General features: G+C 40.1%; 1 protein-coding gene across 2 annotated transcripts in view; it reads left to right on the top strand.

Moving 5' to 3' along the window:
* The first annotated feature begins 1,386 nt into the window (after positions 1-1,386).
* Adamtsl3 (ADAMTS like 3) overlaps positions 1,387-27,618 on the top strand; it is a 321,518-nt gene continuing 295,286 nt past the window's right edge. For both annotated transcript variants that reach the window (XM_071608576.1, XM_071608575.1), the window contains exons 1-2: positions 1,387-1,842; positions 3,323-3,424. In XM_071608576.1, the coding sequence (XP_071464677.1) occupies positions 1,831-1,842; positions 3,323-3,424 (114 nt within the window). In that variant the 5' untranslated portion in view covers positions 1,387-1,830. The remainder of the gene's footprint in view (positions 1,843-3,322; positions 3,425-27,618) is intronic.

The raw sequence follows: 27,618 nt of genomic DNA, 5'->3' as shown, positions 1-27,618 counted from the left end.
AATATATGTACTAGACAAGATGCAGTGGGCATAAATTGTAATGCTGTTGCCCTGAGCTCTGTCAATCAATCAACAATGTATGTTAAGTAAGGTGCTTTTTACATAGAAACACACAAAAAGGAAGATAATGTGCTAATTGGTTGATCAAAATGTTGTGACCAGAGGCTTCAGTATTCATAAGTTCATTGTTCAACTTTTTAGAACACAAACATAGTTGAGTCAATTCTGGTTGAGTCCTGCCCGTCCTTGGTCTCCTTCACGTTGATGTCCCTCTGCTCATTTCCCAAAAGAATCCAGCCATTTTATCTGGAGTGGACAGTCTCAGAGACCCTCCTCGTGTCAGAGGAAGCCATCAGTGAGTAAGGATGGGAAGAACAGGTGAAGGAGGCAGGCAGGGCAACTTTTCTGTAAAGTGCAATAGTTTCTGCATTGGAGCAAACACCAAGAAGGAAGGAGAGCAATTGTGGGCATGAATAATACAGATTCTAGAGAGGTGCAGACCTGGGGTTCCAGTCTTTGTGCTTCTATTCACCCAGCAAGTTATTTATCCTCTGAAACATCTCAGATTCCTCACAGGTGAAAAGGGATAATGCCACCAACTTCTGCCAGAATGCCCTTCTGACAGTAGATTCACAGCTTGGCACTGCAGCTACAATCAATGACTGTGATGGTAGTTAGGTGGGGGCATAATCCTGCAGACCTTCTGGCCCTTATAAGGAAGCCTCCTGGTATATTGCTGAGATTAAGCCAAGGTCATTTCCCCAAACTTCTAGAATCCCACAAGGCAACCCATTCTGGCCTTCTGCCCCTGACATGACCACCTTCATCCCCAATTGCAGGCCTGTACACTACATTATCCCGCCAGCTGTGGCTTCTGTTACCCAAATCAGCCTTATAGAAGGGGGTGCCTACTGGGCTGAAGAGGCGCTCTGCTGGGTCTCCCACTATATGGACAGCTAGGTGTCGGACCGCCCCGCCTCTATATGGGTCTGCACTGGGGACCCCGGGAAGCAGAGGAGGCGCAGACTGAGAGGGGGCTGCTGATCCCCGACCCTGATCTTGCCTGGGTAGGAGCGCCTAACGCTCTTAGGCATGAGCTAGCAGTCCCAGGCAAACCTCCGTGTAGCCGCTGGGCTTGACTTTGCAGAACTGGCTCCCGGATGGGATGGGTGGAGGCGGTGGGAGGTGAGAGGGGGCGACGGCATCCCTACTCTGGCTCTGGCTGAGGCGGGGCGGCCGGGCTGGCTCACGGCGCAGCGGCCGCCTTTTCTCAACGCGCCTGCCGGCGGCGGCTGCGGCGGTGGCGGCGTCGGCAATCCCGGCTCTTGGCATAACGCCTGGCGGCCGGCCCAGGGCGAGGAGTGGCTTCCAGGAAGCGGGCGGAGGAGCGTTCCAGCCGAGTCTCGCCGTAGCCTCGGCCCCGAGCTCTCGGATCAGCCGAGCCGGCCCCCTCACCGGGTCTCTTCGCGCCCCCAGCGCCCCAGGTTCTAGTCGAGGGCGCGGTGCCCGCACGCGGGCAGACGGGAGCCTGGGCGCGCCGTGCACTTGCCGGGCGGCGCAGGTGGCGGCGCGCGCCCTCCGCCTCTGGGCCCTGGCCAGCGCTGCGCTCCGCGCGCCCAGAGGGGGCGGGAGAGGCGGGGCGGCCCCCGTCCCAGCCCCATTTAACTTCGCGGCGGCTGCGGCGACTGCGGCGCCGCGAACTGGAGGCCGGCGTCGGGGAAGGTCCTGGTCCGGGATTCTGCACGAGGTGTGGACGAGGCCGCTTGTCCCCGCCTCTCCTCGGCGCGCAACGAGCCCACGCGGCCCCAGAGCTGCACGTCCTAGAAGCTTATGCGGTGTAAGGTGGGTGCAGTGAATTGGGCACAGGGACACCCTACGGGGATCAAAGGAACGCTGTCTCAGAAAAGGGACAAGACTCAGAGCAGTGACATCTCCAAGCAAGTTGGAGGGACACCGCGAGAGACGGGGGGTGTGGTGGTTTACGCGGGCCTCAGGGGCCTTCGTGACTGGAACGCCCTTCGGAGCTTAGATATATGACTCTGTGGGGACCTGGAAGGTTTGGGGAGAGTCTTTTGGGACTCTCCACGCGCTAAGGGGCGCTCTTGATTATCGAGGCAGTCCCCACGGTTCTATTTTTCGGGATTGGGGATTTCTAGGTAGAAAGCAGGCTGGAGACAGCTAGTAGCCTCGAGCGTCCGAAGGTCCATTTGGTTGGCAACTGGGTCCCCAGCTCCTAGAGCGCAGAGGACTGAGGCGAAGCGCGTGCGATGGAAAGTGGGCGTGGGGGTGAGGAGGACGCGGCCAGAGAGCTGGAGGAGCTACTGCGAGGCAGCGGGTAGTCGTAGGAGTGTGCGCTAGGATGGCTGGTGCGAGGTAGCGAGGGGGGCGCACAGCCTTGGGGCTTGGCTCTGGCCGCCTCCCTTCAGCCCAGAGTCGCCGCCTCAGGTCGGAAACAGCAGCACATTTGCGGATCGCATTAGGCCAGGCCCTTAATGCTTTCTCCAGATGGAGAGAAGCCACCGACCCGCCCCCGGACACCAGCTCCGCCAAGGCGCCCGCGAGGCGAAGAGAGAGTCGAGTGTGACCTCGGCTTTTCCAGTCTGGACTCATACTGATTTCCCCGTAAATTGACAGGAAAACTCAGGGGAAAAAAGTGCCCCGCTGCCCTCCTGGTCTCAGCTACCTTCTGCTGGTGTGCTCTTACCTACTTTTAAGAGAGTGTACTAATTAGACTGGTCGCAGGTCTGTGCCCTCCAAAGCTCCCTTAATTCAGCTCTTGGAGTTGTGGCTCTGGACCCAGAGGGCGCTGCGTGTCATCTAGTGGGAAAAACCTTGAACTATCAGAAGACCTGCGTTTCAGTCCTATAAACTCACTGTCTTGCTGTGTGACCTTCAGCAGTTCCCTTCCCTCTCTGGGCTGGTTTTATTGGTTTTACATTCTTTTTTGCCTCAAGGAACAGAAGCTGGCAGGTGCCCTAACCCTTGGCTCTATGCTAGTTTCCTAAATCAAATGCCAATAGCCACACCCTGGCGCTGACAAATGGGCTGGGAGGTGGCTGGTGCAGGGATGTCTCAGCTTCTGGAGAGCAGGAGGTGTGAGTTGCTCCTTGGAGACAGGCCTAGCTCCCTCCTGTCCTTGATGTAGAACCATCCTAAAGGGAGCCCTGGATTGCCTAACCCTGCAGTGGGCAGCCCCATCTTAGACCAACAGAAACTTTTCCAGGATATTGTATGGGCTTCAGGGTCCCTTTTTCTGATTGATTTTTTTTTTAAGTGACTAGGGCCAGAGCTGATTGGAAACCAACACTCTCCTCTTTTGTAGACTGCAAGTGAGGCCCCTAGGCTAACGGATCTCATGGCTTCCTGGAAGAGCCCCTGGTGGCTGCTGATATGGATGGTCTTCATGCATTCTACTCTCCTGCAGGTAATATGGAGGGGAATGATGAGCATGTCTCTGTTTACTTAGGATCATTATTCTAAATCACATAAATGTGATAATGGTTAGTGTTAATGCTGTAATAGAGAATATGACTTTCTCTCCAACTTCTGACCTATGATTTCTGGTTGGTTAGCTATAAGGAGAATCCCCATACTTGGGTCCTCTATGAATCCCAAGCAGAGCTTTAATATCATGATGGTTTGGGCTATGGTGGACTGTGTCTGTTCAGACTGGAATGGTTGTCTGTATGTGTTCAGTGGAGACTGGGCTGCTGGAGGCTAGGACACAATGAATGGGCAAAGCCAGATTCTTGTTCTAGTTTATCCACTAAGTACATATTCTGAATTTACTTCTGTCAACACACATTTCATTGTTTGCAGTTCTCTCTTTAGACTTTTCGTCTATTCCAACCAACCTGGGAGAATCGAACGCATGCATTGCATCCTTATTTATCTACTGGGAAGATTCAAACACAGGAATGATACTAGAATTGCCAAAGACACAATACGGAGTGGTGGTGACAGTGGCAAAATGGAAAACACATGTTCTATCTATTAAGCGCAGCCTCTTCTTGACTTCAGCTGATCATTGCTAAGTGGGAATGCAAGCCCAGAATTGTTAGATCTTACTTTGCAAGATAGGTGAATCATCCAGATTTCTAATAAATTCTCCTAGTTTATAAAGCACTGAAAGCCAGACAAATACATTTGCAACTTGGATTCAGACAGGAAGTGTGTGTCTCCAGATCTAAAAGTGCAGGTAACACTTTAGTCAATATTGTGTCCTCAGGTGCTAATCCCATGCAATGTCTTTTGTGAATCAGAACAAGGCAACCCCTCCCGGAGGATGTTTCTTCTCAGGCACATGGCTTGGTGGCCTGTATGCCTACAGGGTCTGGCAAAGGGCCTGGCATCTAAGGACCTATATGACTGTGAAGTAAGCACTTATGCGTGACTGACCTTACACTCTGAGATAAATCAGCCAGACTCCTCTTCCTCTCATGCACTCTCCTGGACCTGTGTCTTTAAGGCCTCTTTTGGTTCCAGTGTCCCATGAATTCTGTGACTCTCACAGAGCTAGTTAACAAGCAACATTTTCCTCATTATTCCATTTTATGGATGCTCCTCATACCCATATTTTAACAGCTGTCTTCTGTTAGAACAAAAGGTAAGTATTTCAGGGTGGTTTTAGGGTATCTCTGGCCAGCAAGGTGTAGTGTCAGGATAAAAGCATGAAGACAGACTTTCTGTCCTTTCAGAGGATCTGAAACAGGCCATGAGAGCTTCACAGATTTGTTCTTCATCAAATGGGGCTGAGGCTTCAAGGCACAACATTTCATTTTGCCTTCTTTCACCCTATAAAATTTAAATATGCTTTGAGGCAGTCTGTTGACCTTTGGCCAAGGACAGTGCTTGCCCAGCTTGAATCACTCACTGACCTCTTTTGGATTTTTCCATATCTGTGTGCCTGTGGCAGTGCTATTTCCATGTATCAAGGCAGTGTGCACAGAAGGTCATAAAAGGAGTTTTCAGAGCAGCAGTCTTCATCATCCATACCACCCACTGTTTGAATCCCAGCTCCACCACTTCATCATGGTGTCACACAAATATCTCTGCATCGCATCTCAGTTTCCACATCTGCAGAGAGGAGGTAATAATAGTATCTACCTCATGGAATTGTTTGGAGGAGTTAATCCATTGTGAAGTGGGAAAAAAAAAAAACAACAAAAGCAGGCAGTGTCTGGCACGTGGGGAGTTCACAATAAATGTCAGCTCTCTGTGTTGCTGCTGCTGTAAGCATTCAGGGTTTGAAGCTTAGCATGGGGCCTGTATTTTCTGCTGTGGGGCTGTAGGGGGCATTCAAGAGGCACAGCTGAGGAGAGAAGATGCTGCAAAGGAGGGAAGATGCTGCAAAGGATCAGAGGTGGGGCCTGTACTTCTCAGGGGAGATTCTTGCAGGTGTTAACACCTGAGGCCAGAGCTGTTTCACTGCTTTTTCTCCTAGGTTCAGTGTGGACTTGACATTCAGTTGCCCTGTGAGGTATCTTATAATTTTGGTGTTTGGATGGGGCTTACAGTGTTCATTAGTATTTCCCCTTGCCTCATAAGTGCCACTGCCAGGTGGCATAGGTCTCATGAGTGAAGCTGAGCTGTCAGGAGTGTGGGACGTTCCAACTAGAAAATAAAAATCAGATTCTCCTCATTGAAACTCATATTCATTGACTATAAGTAATTGTGATAGAATGCAGACCAAGGCATGAGGCTCAGGCCCTTGTTTTTCTAACTAATTCTTAACCATTCCTAGATCACTCAGACTGCAAGAAAGGCCTTCCTTCTTCCTCTCTCAAAGGCCCCTGAAATTTCCTGTTACTCAGCTCTCTCCTTAGGGATCTCCATCTTCCCAGGGAAGTCAGTGACTGCTATTCTACCCCTCTCTTCCAACCTGGTGTATTTGAGGGCTTTTCAGACTTTCTCCAGACAACTTGATGGTGTTTCCCATGTTGATTGTCCCAAGTTACAGCTTGCTCCTTGTAATTTGGTCCCTCTCCTCTTACCCAGGAGAGGAATAAATGACCTTCCCTGTCTATTAATTTAATAGTCATAAGAGAGATTCCTAGCTCTGTATTCTAGAAATGGTTTTAACTTTGATCGTGTGCTTTTCCATGTCTCTTTAAATAATCATATCAAGGTATCCTGGTGTGTATCCTAGTGGCCCCCTACCATATTTACCTCTGGGGAGGTGCTGCCCTGCTTAGATTCTCTGGCAAATCCTATCCCCTCACATTCTGTGTCTCTTGGTGGGAGGGTCTCCTCTGATCTTTGATCATCCTTCTGCGAAGTTCTCAGACATCTGTTGGAACAGGTCCCTCAAGGTGATAGGTTTAAAGAGTGAGAAACAATTAGATGAAGTAGTTCTGGAAGGATAGTTGGAAGAATTATCTTAAAATTGTAGGGAACTCCTGTGCAAAGAGATGGATTTTGACAATGTTGGAACATAACCTGTAACATAAGCAATATCTGAGTTGTCTCAGATCCTGTCTCCTGGGTCTTGTTGATGCATATGTATAAGACAGAATAGTTTTGCATTTCATTTCTGATTGTGAGACTGCAGGTTGGTAGAGGAGACTTATCCTACAGAGGGCTTAGTGGTAGGGAGGACACACAAGTTCATGTTAGTTTGGTAGATGACCTCCCAGCTCTTATCGTCTTGATCATTATAGTACAGGTAATGCTGCCAGGCAGAGTGTAGATGTGTGGTAGGCTGAATAACAACTTCCAAATATGTCCATGTACTAATATCTGGAAACCACAAATGTTCCCTTAATTGCAAAAGAGACTTTGCAGGTGTGATTAAGGATATTGAGGTTGGAGAGATTCTATTAGATTATACAATTACAATAGGGGAGGAGATAGAGGCAGAAGGAGTAGGCAGTGCTATTACAGAAACCAGAAACTGGAGTAATGCAGCCAGGAACCAAGGAATGGCAGCCATCTCTAGAAACTGGAAGAGGTAAGGAATGAATTTTCCCCTGGAGTTTTCAAATGTAACTGGCCCTGGTGGCACCTTGATTTTAGTCCTGTCAAAATTCATTTTGGATTTCTGACTTTTAGCATTATAAAATAATAACTTGCTTAATTTTAACATTAAATTTGCTATAATTTGTTACAGCAGCAGGAAGAAAATAATACAGTATATCAGAGGTGGGCTTTAAATCTTGACCTCTGCCCAATGCCAACAGTCATCCCTTCTCTATCACTAATAACCCACATGCAATCATAGATGCTGAGAGAGGCTGGCATAGCCCCAGAACTAACATGAGGACAGAAGAGGTGCCATTTGAGTGCTGGTGGTCCAACCCAGGCCTCTTTTTTCAACAATCTAATGTTCCACAATGATCTCACCATCTAAGTTCTACCAATTATCCATGGTGTTGCTGTCACCCTTGATCATGTCAATCATGGGTAGTGAGGATAGTGTCCCAGGAAGGCAGCCTGGCATCAGGGTTCAGAGAACTTACTCACAGTAAATGAGCTCAGAGGGCCCTGAATCTAACATGGTACATAATTTCTTTGAGGTCAGCCTGGATTTGGTTGAGCTTGGTAAGTCATATCTGAGATGATTATGAATATTGACCCATCTTGAGTGATCTGGAAGATTTGAGCCTCTGAAAGACAGATTTATTGAGAAATCTCAACTCAGTGGGGTATAAAGCCATGCCTAGTCAAATTCCCTTTTCTCATCCCTAATGAAATCTTCAGAAGATTCACTTTCTGTTTTTAAAAGTCCAGTGCAATTTAATATTTTGGTTATCCACTTGATTTAAATCTCATTTCCCTTCCCTCTGGTTTAGGCTTGTTGCATGGCTCCACGTATCTAAAATGGGATTGGGCTGGGAACTGCTGTCTTCTTTCATTGCCATGGAATGGCTCAGGAATGGTGGGGACTGCTTCTGAAATACTTCTTGCACATATTTCTTCCATCTGTCTTGGGATAAGAAACAAAGAGGGGGAATGGGAGATGAGCAAAAAACAGCTCTTTACTTAAATGGATGCTAACTCTGATAGTTGCCATAGCCACTCTGGTTCTCCCTGATGACTCTGTCCTCTTGATAGCAAATGCAAGTACTTCAGAGGGTCCCTCAGGACCTTCCCTGTAGAAGATGGTCCTGTGATGACTTGCCACTTGATGCTGAGGTCTTCTTAGTTAACAGGAAGCCTTACTGGGTGGAGTGCTGGCAGGATGGTTTAAACTCAGTACCTCTTAGTGGTGTCCACTTGCATCCTGGGAAGCCAGGATGATCCAGTGCTACCTCTTCTCTGTCATGTCAACTCCCTGTAATTCTTCTCACTTTGCTCTGTAGGCCCAGGAACAGATCAACAGATCTACTTTCTAAGCAGATGTCCATCTAGGAAATGGTTTCTCTTTGTAGACAGCCCCCCAATCTCTATGACTTCTCTTTTTCTTCATTTTCATTTCCAATGCCATAACTTAAAAAAAAAACCACATTACTCTTAGCCATATGTAATGAACATCTTGTGTTCACATCTTTGCTCACCTATTTGAACATTTTCTTAGAATAATTCTTCTTAGTTTAATGTGCTATACTACACATTTGATATACTTTGTGGCCTTCTCCTCTTCCCTATGTTTCAGTTGGGAGTGACTTTTCCAGCTCTCCAGGTTTTGTATCATGAATGCACTTCCTGTGTGACCTTGTCTTCTATAGTGATTTTGGATGAATATTCTAATCCATGTTGACATTGATAATAGAGTTTGAATAGGCTCAAACTTGTCCTGGTTGCAGATTCCACTTTATTACCATGTTGTACCCAAAGCCTGGAAATCTTCAAGGTGGAGTCACTGGCTGGATTCATTGAGAATGCTCTCTCCTTGTTTGTCATCTGTGTCACTTGTACTCTTTCCTTTCTGCCTCTGTGACCTTTCCATCTCTGGCTCCTTCTAAGGTTCACTTATGGCTCCTTTTAAATATTACCCATTTTCAGAGCTCCACTCTTTATCCCGTCTCTCCCTCCATATGTTCTCCCCAGGCAGCCTCAATCACTCCTCTGGTTTTCTCACCAGAGTCTTCTGCCTGGTTTATCCCTGGAATCCCAGATCACCTAATGATGCAGACCCTTAAATTTAAGTTTTTGATGTTCTCTTCAGATAGGATTACATATACACCAAAAAGGTAAAAATTTGCCCATTATTTCACATTAATGGTTAAATATAAGCCTTGAAAATAAAACACAATCTTTTTTTTTTTAAACTTTTTTTTTTATTGGTTGTTCAAAACATTATAAAGCTCTTGACATATCATATTTCATACATTAGATTCAAGTTGGTTATGAACTCCCAATTTTACCCCAAATACAGATTGCAGAATCACATCGGTTACACATCCACATTTTTACATAATGCCCTATTAGTAACTGTTGTATTCTGCTACCTTTCCTATCCTCTACCATCCCCCCTCCCTCCCCTCCCATCTTCTCTCTCTACCCCATCCACTGTAATTCATATCTCTCTTAAATAAACAAAGAGAGATAAAACACAATCTTGACAACTCTGTTTTGTGCCGCAGTCCGGCTGCACCAAAATAACGGGGGGGGGGGGGGGGGGGGGGGTGACGAGCAACTTGTGTAGATTGATACAGCAGGAGTGGAAGCCATTTATTGCAGGACAGGAGCAGTATTTATACATTCCACACAGCTTATCTAATTAGCATAAACTAGATACAGCAGTCAACCAATCAGGAATCTCCACACTTAATTGCTCGCTTTTGTTACTTCTCAAACCACTCCCTCTGGCATTTTGCCAGGCACCATCCAGACTTGTTTACGAACTCTAACATTCCCCTGGCAAAATGCCAGGTGTTATTTTGACTTGTTTACAGACTCTAACAGTTTTGGTTATTTTTCTTTTCTTTTTTTAAATTCAAGAGCCCCTTCAAAGTGGAAGAGGCCAAGCTTTTTGCCTCTTCTATGAACTCCAGATCAATATGTCCATGTCAGTACCTCCACTGGAATGTTCCTGACCACCTCAAAAGCAATACTTTCCAAACCAGAGTACTTACTTCTCACCTTGCTCTTTTTCAGCGTCTGTATTCTCCATCAGCTAGTGATTGAGCCAGAATCCTAGTGTTGCTCCTGCTGCCTCCTTCTTTGTTGTCCTTGACCTGTACCCATTTGGCTACTAAATCCTATTCATTCCATCTCAGAAATGCCTCTCAAGGCTGTTTCCTCCTGTTGGTTTTAATGACGCTGTATTTGAAGAATAGGGTGTTTGGTAGCTTGGGATATGAGATAATGATGAATGGGGACAATTTGTGCTGCTATAAGGAACACCTTAAGAGCATGCTAAGAAATTTCCTTAGTAGGCAGTATGGAGTCCTGTGAATATTGATAAGGAGGTCATGATAGGCACCATTAGGACTCCATTGAACCACTAGGAATGTGCTTGAGCAAAGGATACTTGTGAGGTCTCTTGCACTAAATTAGGTTGGTAATTATGAGACCTGAAACTCAATTTATAATATTTTCCTGGGTGTGGGGGGGAACTAGTTGTTGACAAGAATATATCAATACAAGAATAATTGTAGAATCTGAAGGGACAGAACTTGATAAGTGATTACTTGAGATTGAGAGAGATGGAAGAATTGAAATACTTTGAGGTTTTGAATATGGTTTAGGGACACAGAATGGTAAAAGTTCAATCTTATCTTCAGAAGGAGTAAGTTTGGGGAATGATGTGGATTGCAGAAGATTGAGATACTGAATAAAGGAAATATGTAAGATTCTTTGAGAAGGAACGAGGATCACAGGAGAGGTTTTTCTTAGCAAAGTGTACTGCAGTGTATTTGTTCTCCAAAAGGGAAGCATCCAGGAAAAAGGGAGAGATTAAAGATACAGGGGAAAAAACCTAATTACATATAATTGTTTCATAACAGAAAAAAAATAGGCAGTATTCCTCTGTTGCATTACTAATGGTTCTTAAAGCACCAAAGCTAACATCTTGTGGAAACCACATTTCAAGGTTTATGATTGTGATTGCTCTCAGTTTATTTTTACAAAGATGCTAATTTCCATAAATAGCATGGAAGCATAAAGCAATTTCCTCTCCAAGTATTTTATGCAGTTACTTTCTGGAATTTGTCAGCACCGAACAGCTCCAGCCAACGTATGCTATAAATTATTGTGGTCAAATACTCAGAAATATATTTGTTCTCCAAACCTTCATTTATAAATATGATAGCATTTTACTTTGAAAACAATTTAAAACTAAGGAAGAATAAGTATTTTATTAGTGAAAAATCGCTTATAGTATTATAGGACTCTTTAAATTTTCTCCCTTTTGAAATTATCTTTGTGCTTTTTTTCCAATTTAAAAACAACATAAAATTATAAAAATATGAAAGACTCAGGAAACAGATGAGAATAAACATCACCTTTGATTTTACCAACTGTTAAACTTTTTTGAACATATTTCTAATATTCTTAAAATATCAACATGTATGTATCTCTAAAGAAGTAATTGCACTCTATTTTTGATAAGTATTTTATTAATGAAACAATTTGAAGAATATTTTACATGTCATTGAATATTTTTCTAGAATAGTGTTTAAGCTATTCTTAGTGTTTGTGTCATTTGAATGTATTATGGTTTCTTAACTAATTCTTTACTGCTAGACACAGGCTGGTCACAGATTTTTTAAAATTTTTTGCTGTTGTAGGATTACTGTTATAAATATGCTTTCAGATTTATCTTTGCTAACCCTTGTGATTATTTGTTTTGAGTATATTCTAAGAAAATGTATTTGTTTAAATATAATTTTGGGGTCAGAAGCCATATGGGGTTTTATTTATACTTTGAAATTATCTTTCAGAAAGTTTTCGTCACTGTTTACTCTCATCTTGCAATAGTTGGCAATAAAAGATTAAGGAAATTTTATCAGTGAGAGATTATTAAAAATACTTTTGGTTAATGTGTGTTACCACTTTTGTGAATTGTTGCCATAAGACATTAGATGTAGAATAACAAATTTTTACCTTCATATTTTTTCTGTTGAGAATTTCTTGTTAATATGTGTTCTTCATTTACAAAGAATATTAACCTGCAAATAATTTTCCCATTTTGTTATTTACATTTTATTTTTATTTGTGTTTTTGACATATCATTTATTCTGGGAGTCTCTTAATTTTTTTTTTTTTTTTTTTTTTTTTTTTTTTTTTTGGTACTGGGGATTGAACTCAGGGGCACTCAACCGCTGAGCAACATCCCCATCCCTATTTTGTATTTTATTTAGAGACAGGATCTCATTGAGTTGCTTAGTCTCTTGCTGTTGCTGAGGCTGGCTTTGAACTTGAAATCTTCCTGCCTCAGCCTCCTGAGCTCTTTACTGTCTCATTCATAACTCCAAACCTAATCCTAAACCCAAGTATTTAGCAGTAGAAATCCAGAAAGTGATTCCTCTCAGTACCCCAGGTTAATGGTGTTATTTTGACTTTTGATTATGACCCAATAAAAGAAATCTACTTTATATCATAATTACATATATATTTTTCATATTAATTAAAAGTTTCAGGAAACAAAATCTAACCATTTCTGTGAATGATTCACCTGCTACTTGCTTTTCTTTTCCATTCCATTTAGTTCCAGTCCAACTGATTTCATGAAAAAAAAAAATGGCTGGTTGAGATCCAATCTGTTAATTTCAAGGCCTGCTAATGGGCTGTATTCACACTGCCCTGACTAATGGACTGATGTTCTCTGTCTATTGGTGTGTGAATTGGGACAAGTATCTAGTAACTGAAACTGTAGCATAACCCTTGATTTTGGTTAGCCTTCTCCAAATGTCACTCTCTTGTCCTTGGGTGTTATCTTTCTTAGCAGGACCAGTATTGCTCGTGGTATATGTATAATGCCAGAATTCCAAAGCATGCTTGGTTGCCAGGGTTCTTCAGTGCTATCTATATGATCATATTGTTTTTCGAATTTCTCTGACCTAGTAACATGAAGAATCATATTAATAATTTTCCTCATATTGAATCATCCTTGTGTTCCTGGCATTAACTGTACTTGGCCATGATATGTTGCCTGTTTAATAATCAGCTGGATATGGTTTGCAAGTATTTTATTGAAAATTACTACATATTTATTCATAAGAGATGTTGGTTTGTACTGTATTTTTTTTTGTTTTTATATCAAGGTTTTTACTAACCTCATAAAATGAATTGCACTTTCCATAATTTTTCCTTTTGGGGGGCAATTTAAGTAGTACAGAAATAACCTGTTCCTTGATGGTTTGAAAGAACTTGCCAATAAAATAAGGGGGGCACAGAACCTTTTTAAAGGATTATTTCTTTGACAAGTACATTTTATACAATGTTGGTTTATTCAGGATTTCTCTGCTTTTTAAATCAAGTTTGATGATTTGCATTTTTCCTAGAAACCACCTATTTCATTGAAAGTTACATAATTGGTAGGAGAGCAGAAGAGAATATTTTATAATTTTTCAACAATTTAAAAAATATTTTGCTATTAATTTCTGAATTCTTTCCTCTTCAGAGAATATGGCCTTTAAAGTTTTGAAATGTAAGGGGCTCAATTTCATTGATGTCCCAAAGGTTTTGACAATTTACATTTTTGTGAATTTCTATGGATATTTAACAATAAGTTGCCATTCTCTGAATTAGAGGATATTGTTATACTGTCCCCACTGTTTCTCCATGATTCTCTTTCTTCTTTTCTCTAGGTGAGCCCCGTGCTAATTCCTGTTTAGTTCTAGTGAAGAACAATTTGTCTTTCTTGTTTTCTTGTCTCCTACTGATCTCTGTCCTCAGGACTTCACTCTTCACCAAGTGCTTGCCTGGATGCTTTTATTAACAAAAATTCCCCACCTTAAGGATAGTCCTTGATGTTGGGTAGTGTTGAATTGCACTTCCCCATTGGCTTATGTGTGGTTGATTTGCTTCTTAGTTTTTCCAGTGTTATCATTAATGGAATATTCAACAGCTTTGGGTACAGATATTTTTCTGTATTACCAAGTTGTACTACTATTAGCAGTCTGGGAGACTGTCACCATACACTTGCCAGCGTTCTGTATCACAAAAAATGTTTATTTGGTAAAAGTCTGGATGTTTTAAATTCTGTCACCCTTAAATCTAAATAGAAGTAACCACCCTGGTAATCAGAGCAGGGAATTCTGAGGGTTGTATGGCTCATTTAGGAGTGTATTTTAAGCTGTGTTATGAAATGGATATGCTATGAGTCTAATTTATGAAAGACCTATAGATCTCAGAATCCAAAAATAATGTACCAATAAAGGGAAGAAGAATACAATTATAAGCAAAACTTGCTGATGCTCAGGGGACCTAGAAGAAAGGACTCTAGGTGATGTTGGAAAGGAAAATGCTCTGTCCAAATCTTTGGCTGGGGTGAAGGCAGGGCCTGTGAATACCCTCTTTTCTTCATGGGTGATTTTGTTACGAGTGGCTGTCCAGTTAGAGTCCAAGTTCTTGGTGTCTCCAACAAAGAATTAAACAAGACATGCAGAAGTGACAAAGCAAAGATTTGTTGAAGGAGGAAATGATAGTCCATAAAGTAGAACAATAGGGCTGAGAGTGAGAAATAGAGGCTCCAGGTCACAGTGTTGGGGATTCTTGTCTTATAGGCTGAGTTGTCAGTGTTCCCCTCCCTGCATGTACCTGATTGAAGACCCTGCCTCATTTTTTCCCCATTGGTTACTTTATATCTAATTACAACACTGCCCACTTTGCCCCCATTGGTTACTTTATTTTCACATAATTAGAATACCCAGGGCTGGGGTTGTGGCTCAGTGGTACAGTGCTAGCCTATCATGTGTGAGGCACCAGGTTCAATTCTTAGCACCGCATATAAATAAATAAAATAAAGGTTCATCAACAACTAAAAAAAAAAATTAAAAAACATTAGAATACTGAACCTGTTGGCAGGAATTGCCATGGCCAGTAAGCCCCCAGTGACTGGAGTTGTCATGGTAATGGGACTTAGGGTAAATAGGGACATGGTGACTCAACTCTTGTACCCCAGCAGTTTTCTTGTACCTTGCCTCTGCCATCTTGTTGTTCCTAAACTCCTTCTCTGAGAGGCTGACCTATTCATTCCATGGGACTGAATATGGAGCTGGTATGAAAGGAAGCCAGATTGAAAGAGAGAGCCGTGGCTGTCCTGAAGGGACGAGTCTCCATTGGTTGGCAGCAGTGTGTGGTCATCCGTTGCTCAGGCTGAGACAGAATGAAGAATATGTGTAAAAGTGATGGGCAGAGTGAAGCAGGTTCAATATCCTGTGGCCACTCAAACCAAATTCCTTTCAAGAAAAATACACTTAGAATGCAGAGCCTCCTTCCCAGAGAACTGTGGCCAGTGGAAGTGGAACAATTGCAACCAGCTCTCTCTCCTCCCATGGCATGCTGATGGAAGCAGACCCTCCCAGACCTGGGTCAGGCTTTGGCTTGGGGATGGAGTGGTGGTCTCACTTCTCAGGACAGGCTGTGTGTCCTTTCCTCCGAGAGGTATCCCTGTGGCTTTGAACTGACCTTGGAGCTCTCCTTCCAACCCTTGGGAGGTCTAGCATGTGGCAGGCATCATTGTTCACAGCTCTAGAGGTGGAGCATTTGTGCTGCATGTTCTGTAAACAGTTTCTGGGATCCATTAGCAGCTTCCATTGTCAGAGCCAGGAAAGCATTTTGGTGCACTGAGCAGGGAAGGAATGCATGGAGCGGCTGGCGGCCATGCTGTGACTGCTCTGTTCAGGTTCTGTTTGGGAGGGGGTCATTTATTTAGGTGGTGCCTACTGTGTACCTGGCTGATGAATACTGATGTTTGATGGATCTTTATCAATGTACTTACAACCAGATACTTTAAGAGATTACCAAAAGCTTCTGCAAAGAGGAGGAACCCAAACTACCAGGCAATGAATTAGCCACTGTTTATTATGTAGTTAGTTGACAAAATTAATGGATGGCCATACACGCATTTGTGTACACTCACAGATCAACGGGGATGATGTACAGAGATGTAATCCTTAGACTTCCCTGAGTGGAGCCTTGTTGGTCTCTTGAGTGCAATAGGCCAAGGTAGTGTCCCTGCCCATGTTGGCCTCATTGCTGGATTTTGTTTGCGTTGTCTGCTGATCCCTTGTGCTGTCCATCTCAGGACACAAAGTACATTGAGTAAGCCTTGGCTCACCAGACACCTCCTCGGCCAGCACTGGAGCCGTGTCCTAGATAGATGTTAACAGTTTTTTTCCACTCTAGGAATAACCAAGGGAAGCTTATCCTTCAAAAGACACATGGCACACCAGACACAGAAATCTTTTTTGAACTGTCATGTGGAGGAAGTACTCACTGAGCCCAAGTTCTATTTTGTAACATAAGACTGTGGGATTAGCACATAATTCTGAGATCTGATTAACAATTCCATTGATGGACAGTCTCTGATGAGGTCAAGACAGAAAGCAATCTCAATGGAAACTAATCTGAGACTGGAATTGGCAGTAGAAGTATGAGTGAGTCCCCATCTGTGTTCAGCAATAGAGATCATAGATCCTTCTCTGATCACTCTTTGATGGTAAAAAGGATTTTTAGTTTCTTTGGTATGCTGTGACTCCCTTTATGGAATATGTGGATTGTAAATATTTTCCCCAGTCTGTAGCTTGATTTATCTTTCTCTTATTAGGGTCTTTTGCAGAGTACAAGTTTTAAACTTTTGTGAAGTTTAGTTTATTTTGTTTTTCATTTTATGGATTATGGTTTTTGTCGTCATGGCTAAGAACTTAAAATTTTTTTTTGTTTTGTTTTTGTAGATGGACACAATACCTTTATTTTGTTTATTTTTATGTGGTGTTGGGATAGAACCCAGTGCCCCATGCATGCTCAGCAAGTGCTCTACCACTGAGCCACAATCCCAGCCCATGGCTAAGAATTTTTGACTGGTTCTGGATAATGAAGAATTTTCTTCTAAAAGTTTTATTGTTTTGCATTTATCTTTATAATCCATTTTTAACTAAATTTATGTTTAAGGTGTGAGTAAGGTCAAGATTTATTTTCACTTATAAGTGTCCATCCAATTGCATTATCATCATGATTTGTTAAAAAAAATATTGTCCTTCCTGGGGCTGGGGTTGTGGCTCAGTGGTAGAGCACTTGCCTAGCATGTGTGAGGCCCTGGGTTCAATCCTGGGCATCACATAAAAATAAATAAAGTAAAGGTATTGTGTCCAGCTATAACTAAAAATATATTTTTAAAAAATTGTCCTTCCTTCATTGAATTACTTTCAATACATTGTCAAAAATTAACTGGGAATATTTGTGTATATCCATTTCCAGTCTCTATTTTGTTCCATTAATCCATTTATTTATCTGTCCTCTAATACCACACTACCTTGATTTTTGTGGGTGGCTATGTAATAAATCTTAAAATTAGATAGAATGATTCCTCTTTCCTTATTCTTTTCAAAACTGTTTTTCTATTTCCTTTGTATTTTCATATAATATTGTGCATGATACACAATAATTTTGACAGGAATCATATTAAATCTATAGACAAGTTTGGGGAAGGATTAACATGTTTTACTATGTTGAGTTTTCCAATCCATGAACATGATCTGTGTCTTCATTATTTGGATTTTTTTTTTTACTTCTTTCATAGTGTTTTGTAAAATTCTGTACATGCTTTCTTATGTTTGTTCCTAAGTATTCCATATTTTGGGGGGTGATTATAAATGGTGTTGAGTTTTTCATTTCATTATTCACCTCTTAGTGGCTAATACACAGAAAAACAATTGATTTTTTGTTGATATTGTACCCTGCAATCTTTCAGGACTCAAATTTTATAGAGTTATTATAATTATTTTTATTATTTTATTTTAGATTCCTTGATATTATTTCCCTCATAGCAATGTTATGTAAGTCCTCTAAAACTAATGCCCTGTATGCGCTAGAACAGAGACCCTGCACCTAACAGAAGAGAAAATAGGCCCAAATCTTTATCATGTCAGTTTAGGACCCAACTTTCTTAACAAGACTCCTAAAGCTCAAGAAGTAAAATCAAGAATCGATAAATGGGATGAATTCAAACTAAAAAGTTTCTTCTCAGCAAAGGAAACAATCAATAACATGAAGAGAGAGCCTACAGAATGGGAGAAAATCTTTACCACATGCACCTCAGATACAGCACTAATCTCCAGGATAATATAAAGACCTCAAAAAACTTAACATCAGAAAAACAAATAACCCAATCAATAAATAGGCAAAGGAACTGAAAAGATACTTCACAGAAGAAGAAATACAATTGATCAACAAATATATGTAAAAAAAGTACATCATCTCTAGCAATTTAAGAAATGCAAATCAAAACTACTGTAAGATTTCATTTCCCTCCAGTCAGAATGGCAATTATCAAGAATACAGGCAACAGTAAGTGCTGGCAAGAATGAGGGGGGAAAGGCACACTCATACACTGCTGGTGGGACTGCAAATTGGTGCAACCACTCTGGAAAGCAATATGGAGATTCCTCAGAAAACTTGGAATAGAACCACCATTTGACCCAGCTGTCCCACTCCTTGGTTTATGCCCAAAGGACTTAAAATCAGCATACTATAGTGAAGCAGCCACATCAATGTTTATAGCAGCTCAATTCACAATAGTTAAACTATGGAACCAACCTAGATGCCCTCCAACAGATGAATGGATAAAGAAAAATGTGATATATATATATATATATATACACACACAATGGAAATTACTCAGCCTTAAAGAAGAATGAAATTATGGCATTTGCCAGTAAATGGATGGACCTGGAGAATATCATGCTAAGCTAAATAAGGCAAACCCAAAAATCCAACAGCTGAATGTTTTCTCTGATAAGCGGATGCTGATTCCTAAGAGGGAAGGATAGAAAATAATGAAGGAACTTTTGATTGTGCAGAGGGGAGTGAGGGGAGGGGAGAGGGTGTGGGGATGGGAAGGTCGGTGAAATGAGATGGACATTATTAACCTATATACATGTATGATTGCATTACTGGTGTGACTCTGCACCATGTTCAGCCAGAGAAATGAGAAGTTGTGCTCCATTTGTGTCCAATGTGTCAAAATGCATTCTACTGTCATGTATAACTAATTAGAACAAATTAAAACAAAAACAAAACAAACAAAAACACTAATGCTCTGTATGATGTGCTATCTTGGCATCTGGTGAAATTAGGAGGTCGTTGAATGGTCTAAGTGTAAGTTCTTCTCCCAGCACTGCACCAACAGATAAGGTTTCCTAGCTAAATACCCCTCCTTATCAAGGAGGACAGGCACAGTTGCTGCTTATACCTGAATGGTGGGTTTAAGTTTCCTACCAGCCCTCAGAATTATTCAAGGAAAACAATAACCTCCTCTTGTAGGAACCAGAGGTCACCTCATCCTCTTGACAAAGGTACCGTCCCTCTGGCCCTACTTGTTTACTGTGTTCCTGAGTGTGTCCCTATATGAAATGGCATGGCAACTAGTGTCCTCCTCTTCCAGGCCGTTAGTATATGTCATTAATAAACTGTTGTGTGTCTCATCTGTCCAGCATTGGGTATTGTGTGTCTGGCCATTCCCATAACCAGCAAGAGTGAATCCCTTTCCCACCAATGGGGTGAATAGGAGGTAGTTTAAATAGATAATCATATCATCTACAGAAGGGTAGTTTTATTTCTTACCTTTTTAAGAATCTGTATGCTTTTTGTTTTCTTGCATTATAGTGCTGTCTAGCATTTCTAGTACTATGTTGAAGAAGAATGGTGAGAGTAAACATCCTTACCTTGTTCCCCATCTTAGGGAGGAAACATTCAGTCTTTTACTATTAAGTATGACATTAATTGTAGATAAAAGTACTTTATATAAAGTTGCACAAGTCCTTCTTTCTTCCTAGTTTGCTGAGAATTTTTTTTTATCACAAATAGATATTTAATTTTGTCACATGCTTTTTTCTGCATCAATTGATGTGATTAGGTATTTATCTTCATCATGTTGATTTGATATATTGTATTGATAAATTTTCAAATATTGAATAAGCCTTACATTCCTGAAATAAATCCTACTTAGTTCTTAACTAAGTGTATAATTCTTTTTATATAGATGGCTGAATTATATTCACTAGCTTTTTTTTGGAGAAATTTTGTATCTAAATTCAAGACAGATATTCATCTATAGTTTTTTTGTTTTTTACTGTACTTTTCTGGTATTAATACTATCTTCATAAACTAAGAGTGTTCCTACCTCTCCTGTTTCTGAAGAGATTGTGTAAAATTGATGTTATTCTTTAAATGTTTTGTACAATTCTCAAGTGAACATGGAGATTTCTTTTGGCAAGGTTTTAAAGTATGAACTCAATTTCCTTAATAGTTACAGTGCTATTTGAATAAATTTCAGTGATTCTGTTTTTCAAGAAATTGACCCATTTCATCTAAATTATTGAATTTATACATGTAGAGTTATTTGTTGCATTCTTTGATTGTGCTATTAATGGTTGCAGAATCTGTACTGACATTTCATTCCTGATATTAGTTTGTATTATTTCTCTTTTATTCTTTGCAATATTGCTTGCTATTTTTCTATCAGTTGATTGTTTTGTTATCTTTTGAAAGAACAATCAGGTTTCCAAGTATTTGGGATGTTCCTGTTACCATTCTGTTACTGATTATTAGTTTGATTTGTTGTGGTCAGAGAATACTGTGTGCGATTTCATAGAGAATGGGCTGTAGAATACACTCTGTATGATATTAATTCTTTTGAATTTATTGAGGTTTGTTTTATGTCCAAGAATTGATCTGTTTAAATGAATGTTCTTTGGGCATTTTTTAAAAGAATGTGTATTGTGCTATTGTTGGGGAATGTTCAACTGTCACTTAGATTTTGTTAGTTGATGGTGTTTAGTTCTTGTATATTCTTGCTGATTTTCTATCTAGTTATTCAGCCAGTTTTTGAGAGGAGGGTGATGAAACCCCCAAATATAATTATGACTTTATTTTCTCTTTCAATTTTATCAATTTGTGCTTCAAGTATTTTTAAGATCTGTTCTTTGGCACACACACATTTAGGATTCTGTATCTTCTTGGTGAAATGTTTTCTCTATGATCCTGATAATTTTCTTTACTCTGAAGTTTACTTTGATATTAATGCAGCCACCTTTTCAAAATCACTATTAAAAAAACTGTTAGTGTAGTGTATGCATTTTCATCCTTTTGCTTTCAGTCTACCTGTATTATTATATTTGAAGTGAGTTTTTTATAGATATTATGTAGATGGGTCATGTTTTAAAAATCCATTCTTTCAGTTTCTTTCTGGTATACTTTTATACTTGCTATACTTTGACTATTTACATTAAAAGTAATTATTATTGATATGCTAAGCTTTCGGTCTGCTATTTTATTTTCTATGATTTTTTTTCCTTTTGTTTCCTGATTCTCATTCCACTCTTTCCCTTTTATTTCATTCCTATGGGTTGCTTGAACATCTTTTAGCCTTCAGTGTTAATTTATCTATAGAGGTTTGGATTTCTATCTTTCTGTATCTCTGTTTCTCTCTCTCTCTCTCGCTTTGTCTTATCATAGTCTACTGATACCAACATTTTACCCCTTCTGATGGAGCATAGAAATGTTATCTCCATTTAGGTCCCTTATAATATAGCTGTCTTAAATATGTTCTCTATGTAGATTGAGAATATCAGATGGCAAGATTTTTTTTTTGTTTCAAGCAACAAACTTTTTTTTTTTTTTTTTTTAAAGAAACTCATTGGAAGCAATCTCACTAAGTTGCCCAGCCTGGCTTTGAGCTTGCAATCTTCCTGTCTCAGCCTCCTGAGTAGCTGGGATTACAGGCATGTCCACTGCACTGGACCCTTTTTACAGTTTTCCCCCCTCCCTTTCTGGAGTTCTGAAGCCTCCTTCTGTTATCATATCCTTTCTTTTAGGAACACTTCTTTTCCTTATTTTTATTTATTTATTTTTTTAGGGGTAGGAGGCCTCTGGATGACAAATGCTTAATTTTCTTTTATCTGAGAATGTCTTGATTACAGAAGGATCTTTTTGCTGAATACAGAATTCTAGCTCAGAAGTTCCTTTCTTTCAGCACTTGAAGCATGTTGTGCTTCTTCCATGTGGTCTCTAGGGTTTCAGATGAGAAACCTCTGTCATCCAAATTGTTTCTCGCCTAGAAATCATGCTCTGTGTCTCTCTAGCTGATTTTTATATTTTTGTTTGTCCTGATATTTCAAATGCAGTGTTTGCTGTATTTATCTATTTTTTCAGCCCACTAAGTCCCAAATTTTCAGTTCTGCAATCTTTCAGTAACACAGGTGTATTAAAATAGGTTAGGTTGATTTGTTGCTTAATTTAAGTTCTGATAGGTGTGTTCCATATCTGGAGTGATGGAACAAAATAGGTAAAGGAGTCAGATTCTTGAATCTTAAGTTTTAGGCTTTCCCCCATATTGGGAACATTTCAGCAATTATTTCTTCAAATATTTTCAGCCCTACATTATTATCTTTTCCTCTTTGTCCCATGATAACATAAAAATTGTATCTTTTGCTATTCTTCCATAACTCCCCCATGTTCTGTTGATCTTATTTTCAGCCTCTTTTCTTCCTGTTGTTTACATTGGGCAATGTATTTAGATCTTCAGGTTTACTTATCATTCCAGTATGCTGAAAACTTCCATTCAGGATTTTTTTTTTTAATTTAGTTTAAGGTGTTGTACTTTCAATTCTGTAATTTTTATTTAGTTCTTTTTACATCATTCCTTTTCTGTTATGTTCTATTTTTTTCCATTTGTTTCAAGAGTGTTTGTCATTGTTATGGTGACTGCTTTAAATTCCTTGTCAGATAATTAGAACATTTGAGTCATTTCACTTTTGGCATCTATTGATTGACATTTCTGATTCAAGTTATGATTTTCCTAGTGATTTTTAATAATTGTATCCTAACTATTTTGGTTATTATGTTATGAGACTCTGGGTCTTATTTGTTTTAATTTAGGTCTATCTTATATTTTAGTAAACAGTGGCTCTTAGATTTAGGGTACAGGTCTTTGCTGCTTTTGTGGACCATAATTATAAAGACAGTTGGATTTTTAGAGCCCTGCAATGCTCTCCTGGCCCATGTCATGTGCTGTGTTCAATGCTATTGTTCACTTCTTACACCTTTTGCATTGTTCTGCCTCAGATTTTACATACATGTTAAAGATTTCATTTTTCCTGCTCCTTTATCTCTAAACTCTACTCCCCACCCGCTCCTACTTGGGAAGGATTGGGGCACACTGCTCCTGTTAGGTGTGAGTCAAATCCAGTCTCCTCTTTTGGTCTCAGTGGATATTGTCCAGCAGTGAGGGATGGGAGTGTCCCTGGGCCACCCACTAGCTCTGGGTGGGAGGCCAGGATCCATGCTTGGTTTTGTCTGGCTCTGTGCCAACAGGAGGAGGAAGTTAGTGTGTCCCAGACAGTCTGTTACCATTCACTGGGGAATGGAAGTCCAGGCTTTCCATTTTCTGCTGGGAAGGCATCTATAATGTTTGGCTGGGCTGTGTCCTGGTCTTTTGACTGAAGAAAGCAGTCTTGCTTCTCCTCCGCTTCCCTTCCCTCCGACCCTTTCTTTTCTCCCTCTGGCTTGTTGGTATTCTGAGTTGCCAGAGTTCTCTAGAACCCAGTTCAGAATATACAGACTTATTATAAAGGAGAACTCAGAGAACCAATAACTGTATTGTTCTTCAAGACCTTAGGTACCTAGCCAGGTTGCTCTCTGCCTTCCACCTTTCAGAGCCTCTGCATGATTCTTTGTCTTGTTATATACAGAATTCTTAGTTATATTTAGCAGAGGGAGTCAGGAGACATGAATATATACCATTTTGTCTGTAATCCAACATTTTTCTGTCTTTGAGAGATTCACTAAGATATGTCTAGGTTTTAATTTTGATTTACACATTTTAGTTGTTTTAAGTGGGATTTTTTTTTATTGTTGGTTGTTCAAAACATTACAAATTTCTTGATATATCATATTTCACACTTTGATTCAAGTGGGTTATGAACTCCCATTTTTACCCCATATACAGATTGCAGAATCACATCAGTTACACATCCATTGATTTACATATTGACATACTAGTGTCTGTTGTGTTCTGCTGCCTTTCCTATCCTCTACTGTCCCCCCTCCCCTCCCCTCCCCTCTTCTCTCTCTACCCCCTCTACTGTCATTCATTTCTCCCCCTTGTATTATTTTTTCCTTTCCCCTCACTTCTTCTTGTATGTACTTTTGTATAACCCTGAGGGTCTCCTTCCATTTCCATGCAATTTCCCTTCTCTCTCCCTTTCCCTCCCACCTCTCATCCCTGTTTAATGTTAATCTTCTTATCCTGCTCTTCGTCCCTACTCTGTTCTTAGTTACTCTCCTTATATCAAAGAAGACATTTGGCATTTGTTTTTTAGGGATTGGCTAGCTTCACTTAGCATAATCTGCTCTAATGCCATCCATTTCCCTGCAAATTCTATGATTTTGTCATTTTTTAATGCAGAGTAATACTCCATTGTGTATAAATGCCACATTGTTTTTATCCATTCGTCTATTGAAGGGCATCTAGGTTGGTTCCACAGTCTTGCTATTGTGAATTGTGCTGCTATGAACATCGATGTAGCAGTGTCCCCGTAGCATGCTCTTTTTAGGTCTTTAGGGAATAGACCGAGAAGGGGAATAGCTGGGTCAAATGGTGGCTCCATTCCCAGCTTTCCAAGAAATCTCCATACTGCTTTCCAAATTGGCTGCACCAATTTGCAGTCCCACCAGCAATGTACAAGTGTACCCTTTTCCCCACATCCTCGCCAGCACTTGTTGTTGTTTGACTTCCTAATGGCTGCCAATCTTACTGGAGTGAGATGGTATCTTAGGGTGGTTTTGATTTGCATTTCTCTGACTGCTAGAGATGGTGAGCATTTTTTCATGTACTTGTTGATTGACTGTATGTCCTCCTCTGAGAAGTGTCTGTTCAGGTCCTTGGCCCATTTGTTGATTGGGTTGTTTGTTATCTTATTGTCTAATTTTTTGAGTTCTTTGTATACTCTGGATATTAGGGCTCTATCTAAAGTGTGAGGAGTAAAGATTTGTTCCCTGGATGTTGGCTCCCTATTTACCTCTCTTATTGTTTCTTTTGCTGAGAAAAAACTTTTTAGTTTGAGTAAGTCCCATTTGTTGATTCTAGTTATTAACTTTTGTGCTATGGGTGTCCTATTGAGGAATTTGGAGCCCAACCCCACCGTATGTAGATCGTAACCAAATTTTTCTTCTATCAGATGGAGTGTCTCTGATTTGATATCAAGCTCCTTGATCCATTTTGAATTAACTTTTGTGCATGGCGAGAGAAAGGGATTCAGTTTCATTTTGTTGCATATGGATTTCCAGTTTTCCCAGCACCATTTGTTGAAGATGCTATCCTTCCTCCATTGCATGCTTTTAGCCCCTTTATCAAATATAAGAAAGTTGTAGTTTTGTGGATTGGTTTCTGTGTCCTCTATTCTGTACCATTGGTCCACCCGCCTGTTTTTGTACCAGTACCATGCTGTTTTTGTTACTATTGCTCTGTAGTATAGTTTGAAGTCTGGTATCGCTATACCGCCTGATTCACACTTCCTGCTTAGCATTGTTTTTGCTATTCTGGGTCTTTTATTTTTCCATATGAATTTCATGATTGCTTTCTCTATTTCTACAAGAAATGCCGTTGGGATTTTGATTGGCATTGCATTAAACCTATAGAGAACTTTTGGTAATATCGCCATTTTGATGATGTTAGTTCTGCCTATCCATGAACAGGGTATATTTTTCCATCTTCTAAGATCTTCTTCTATTTCTCTCTTTAGGGTTCTGTAATTTTCATTGTATAAGTCTTTCACCTCTTTTGTTAGGTTGATTCCCAAGTATTTTATTTTTTTTGAAGATATTGTGAATGGAGTGGTTGTCCTCATTTCCATTTCAGAGGGTTTGTCGCTGATATACAGGAATGCCTTTGATTTATGCGTGTTGATTTTATATCCTGCCACTTTGCTGAATTCATTTATTAGCTCTAATAGTTTCTTTGTAGAGCCTTTTGGGTCTGCTAGGTATAGAATCACGTCACCTGCAAATAGTGATAATTTAAGTTCTTCTTTTCCTATTTTTATGCCTTTAATTTCTTTCGTCTGTCTAATTGCTCTGGCCAGTGTTTCGAGAACTATGTTGAACAGAAGTGGAGAGAGAGGGCATCCCCGTCTTGTTCCAGATTTTAGAGGGAATGCCTTCAATTTTTCTCCATTCAGAATGATGCTAGCCTGAGGCTTAGCATAGATTGCTTTTACAATATTGAGGTATGTTCCTGTTATCCCTAGTTTTTCTAGAGTTTTGAACATAAAGGGATGCTGTACTTTGTCGAATGCTTTTTCCGCATCTATCAAGATGATCATTTGGTTCTTATTTTTAAGTCTATTGATGTGGTGAATAACATTTATTGATTTCCGTATATTGAACCAGCCTTGCATCCCAGGGATGAATCCTACTTGATCATGGTGCATAATTTTTTTGATATGTTTTTATATCCGATTTGCCAGAATTTTATTGAGGATTTTTGCATCTAGGTTCATTAGAGATATTGGTCTGTAGTTTTCTTTCTTTGAAGTGTCTTTGTCTGGTTTAGGTATCAGGGTGATGTTGGCCTCGTAGAATGAATTTGGAAGTTCTCCCTCTTTTTCTATTTCCTGAAGTAGCTTGAAAAGTATTGGTATTAGTTCCTCTTTAAAGGTTTTGTAAAACACTGCTGTATACCCATCCGGTCCTGGGCTTTTCTTAGGTGGTAGTCTTTTGATGGTTTCTTCTATTTCCTCAATTGATATTGGTCTGTTTAGGTTGTCTATATCCTCCTGACTCAATCTGGGCAGATCATATGACATAAGAAATTTATCTATGCCTTCACTATCTTCTAATTTATTGGAGTATAAGGATTCAAAATAATTTTTGATTATCTTCTGTATTTCTGAAGTGTCTGTTGTGATATTGCCTTTTTCATCCCGTATGCTAGTAATTTGAGTTCTCTCTCTTCTTCTCTTCGCTAGCATGGCTAAGGGTCTGTCGATTTTGTTTATTTTTTCAAAGAACCAACTTTTAGTTTTGTCAATTTTTTCAATTGTTTCTTTTGTTTCGATTTCATTAATTTTAGCTCTGATTTTAATTATTTCTTGCCTTCTACTTCTTTTGCTGTTGTTTTGCTCTTCTTTTTCTAGGATTTTGAGATGAAGTATGAGATCATTTATTTGTTGGTTTTTTCTTTTTTTAAGGAATGAACTCCAAGCAATGAATTTTCCTCTTAGAACTGCTTTCAATGTGTCCCATAGATTCCGATATGTTGTGTCTGTGTTTTCATTTATCTCTAAGAATTTTTAAATTTCCTCCTTGATGTCTTCCATAACCCATTGATCATTCAGTAACCTATTGTTCATTCTCCAGATGATGTATGCTTTTTCCTTCCTTCTTTTATCGTTGATTTTCAGTTTCATTCCATTATGATCAGATAAGATGCATGGTATTATCTCTATTCCTTTATATTGTCTAAGAGTTGCCCTGTGACATAATATATGATCTATTTTTGAGAAGGATCCA

Source organism: Marmota flaviventris, chromosome 2, assembly GCF_047511675.1.
Source record: "Marmota flaviventris isolate mMarFla1 chromosome 2, mMarFla1.hap1, whole genome shotgun sequence".
NCBI classification, from domain to species: domain Eukaryota; kingdom Metazoa; phylum Chordata; class Mammalia; order Rodentia; family Sciuridae; genus Marmota; species Marmota flaviventris.
The sequence above is the reverse complement of the archived record's forward strand: the minus strand, read 5'-3'. Positions and strand labels throughout refer to the sequence as shown.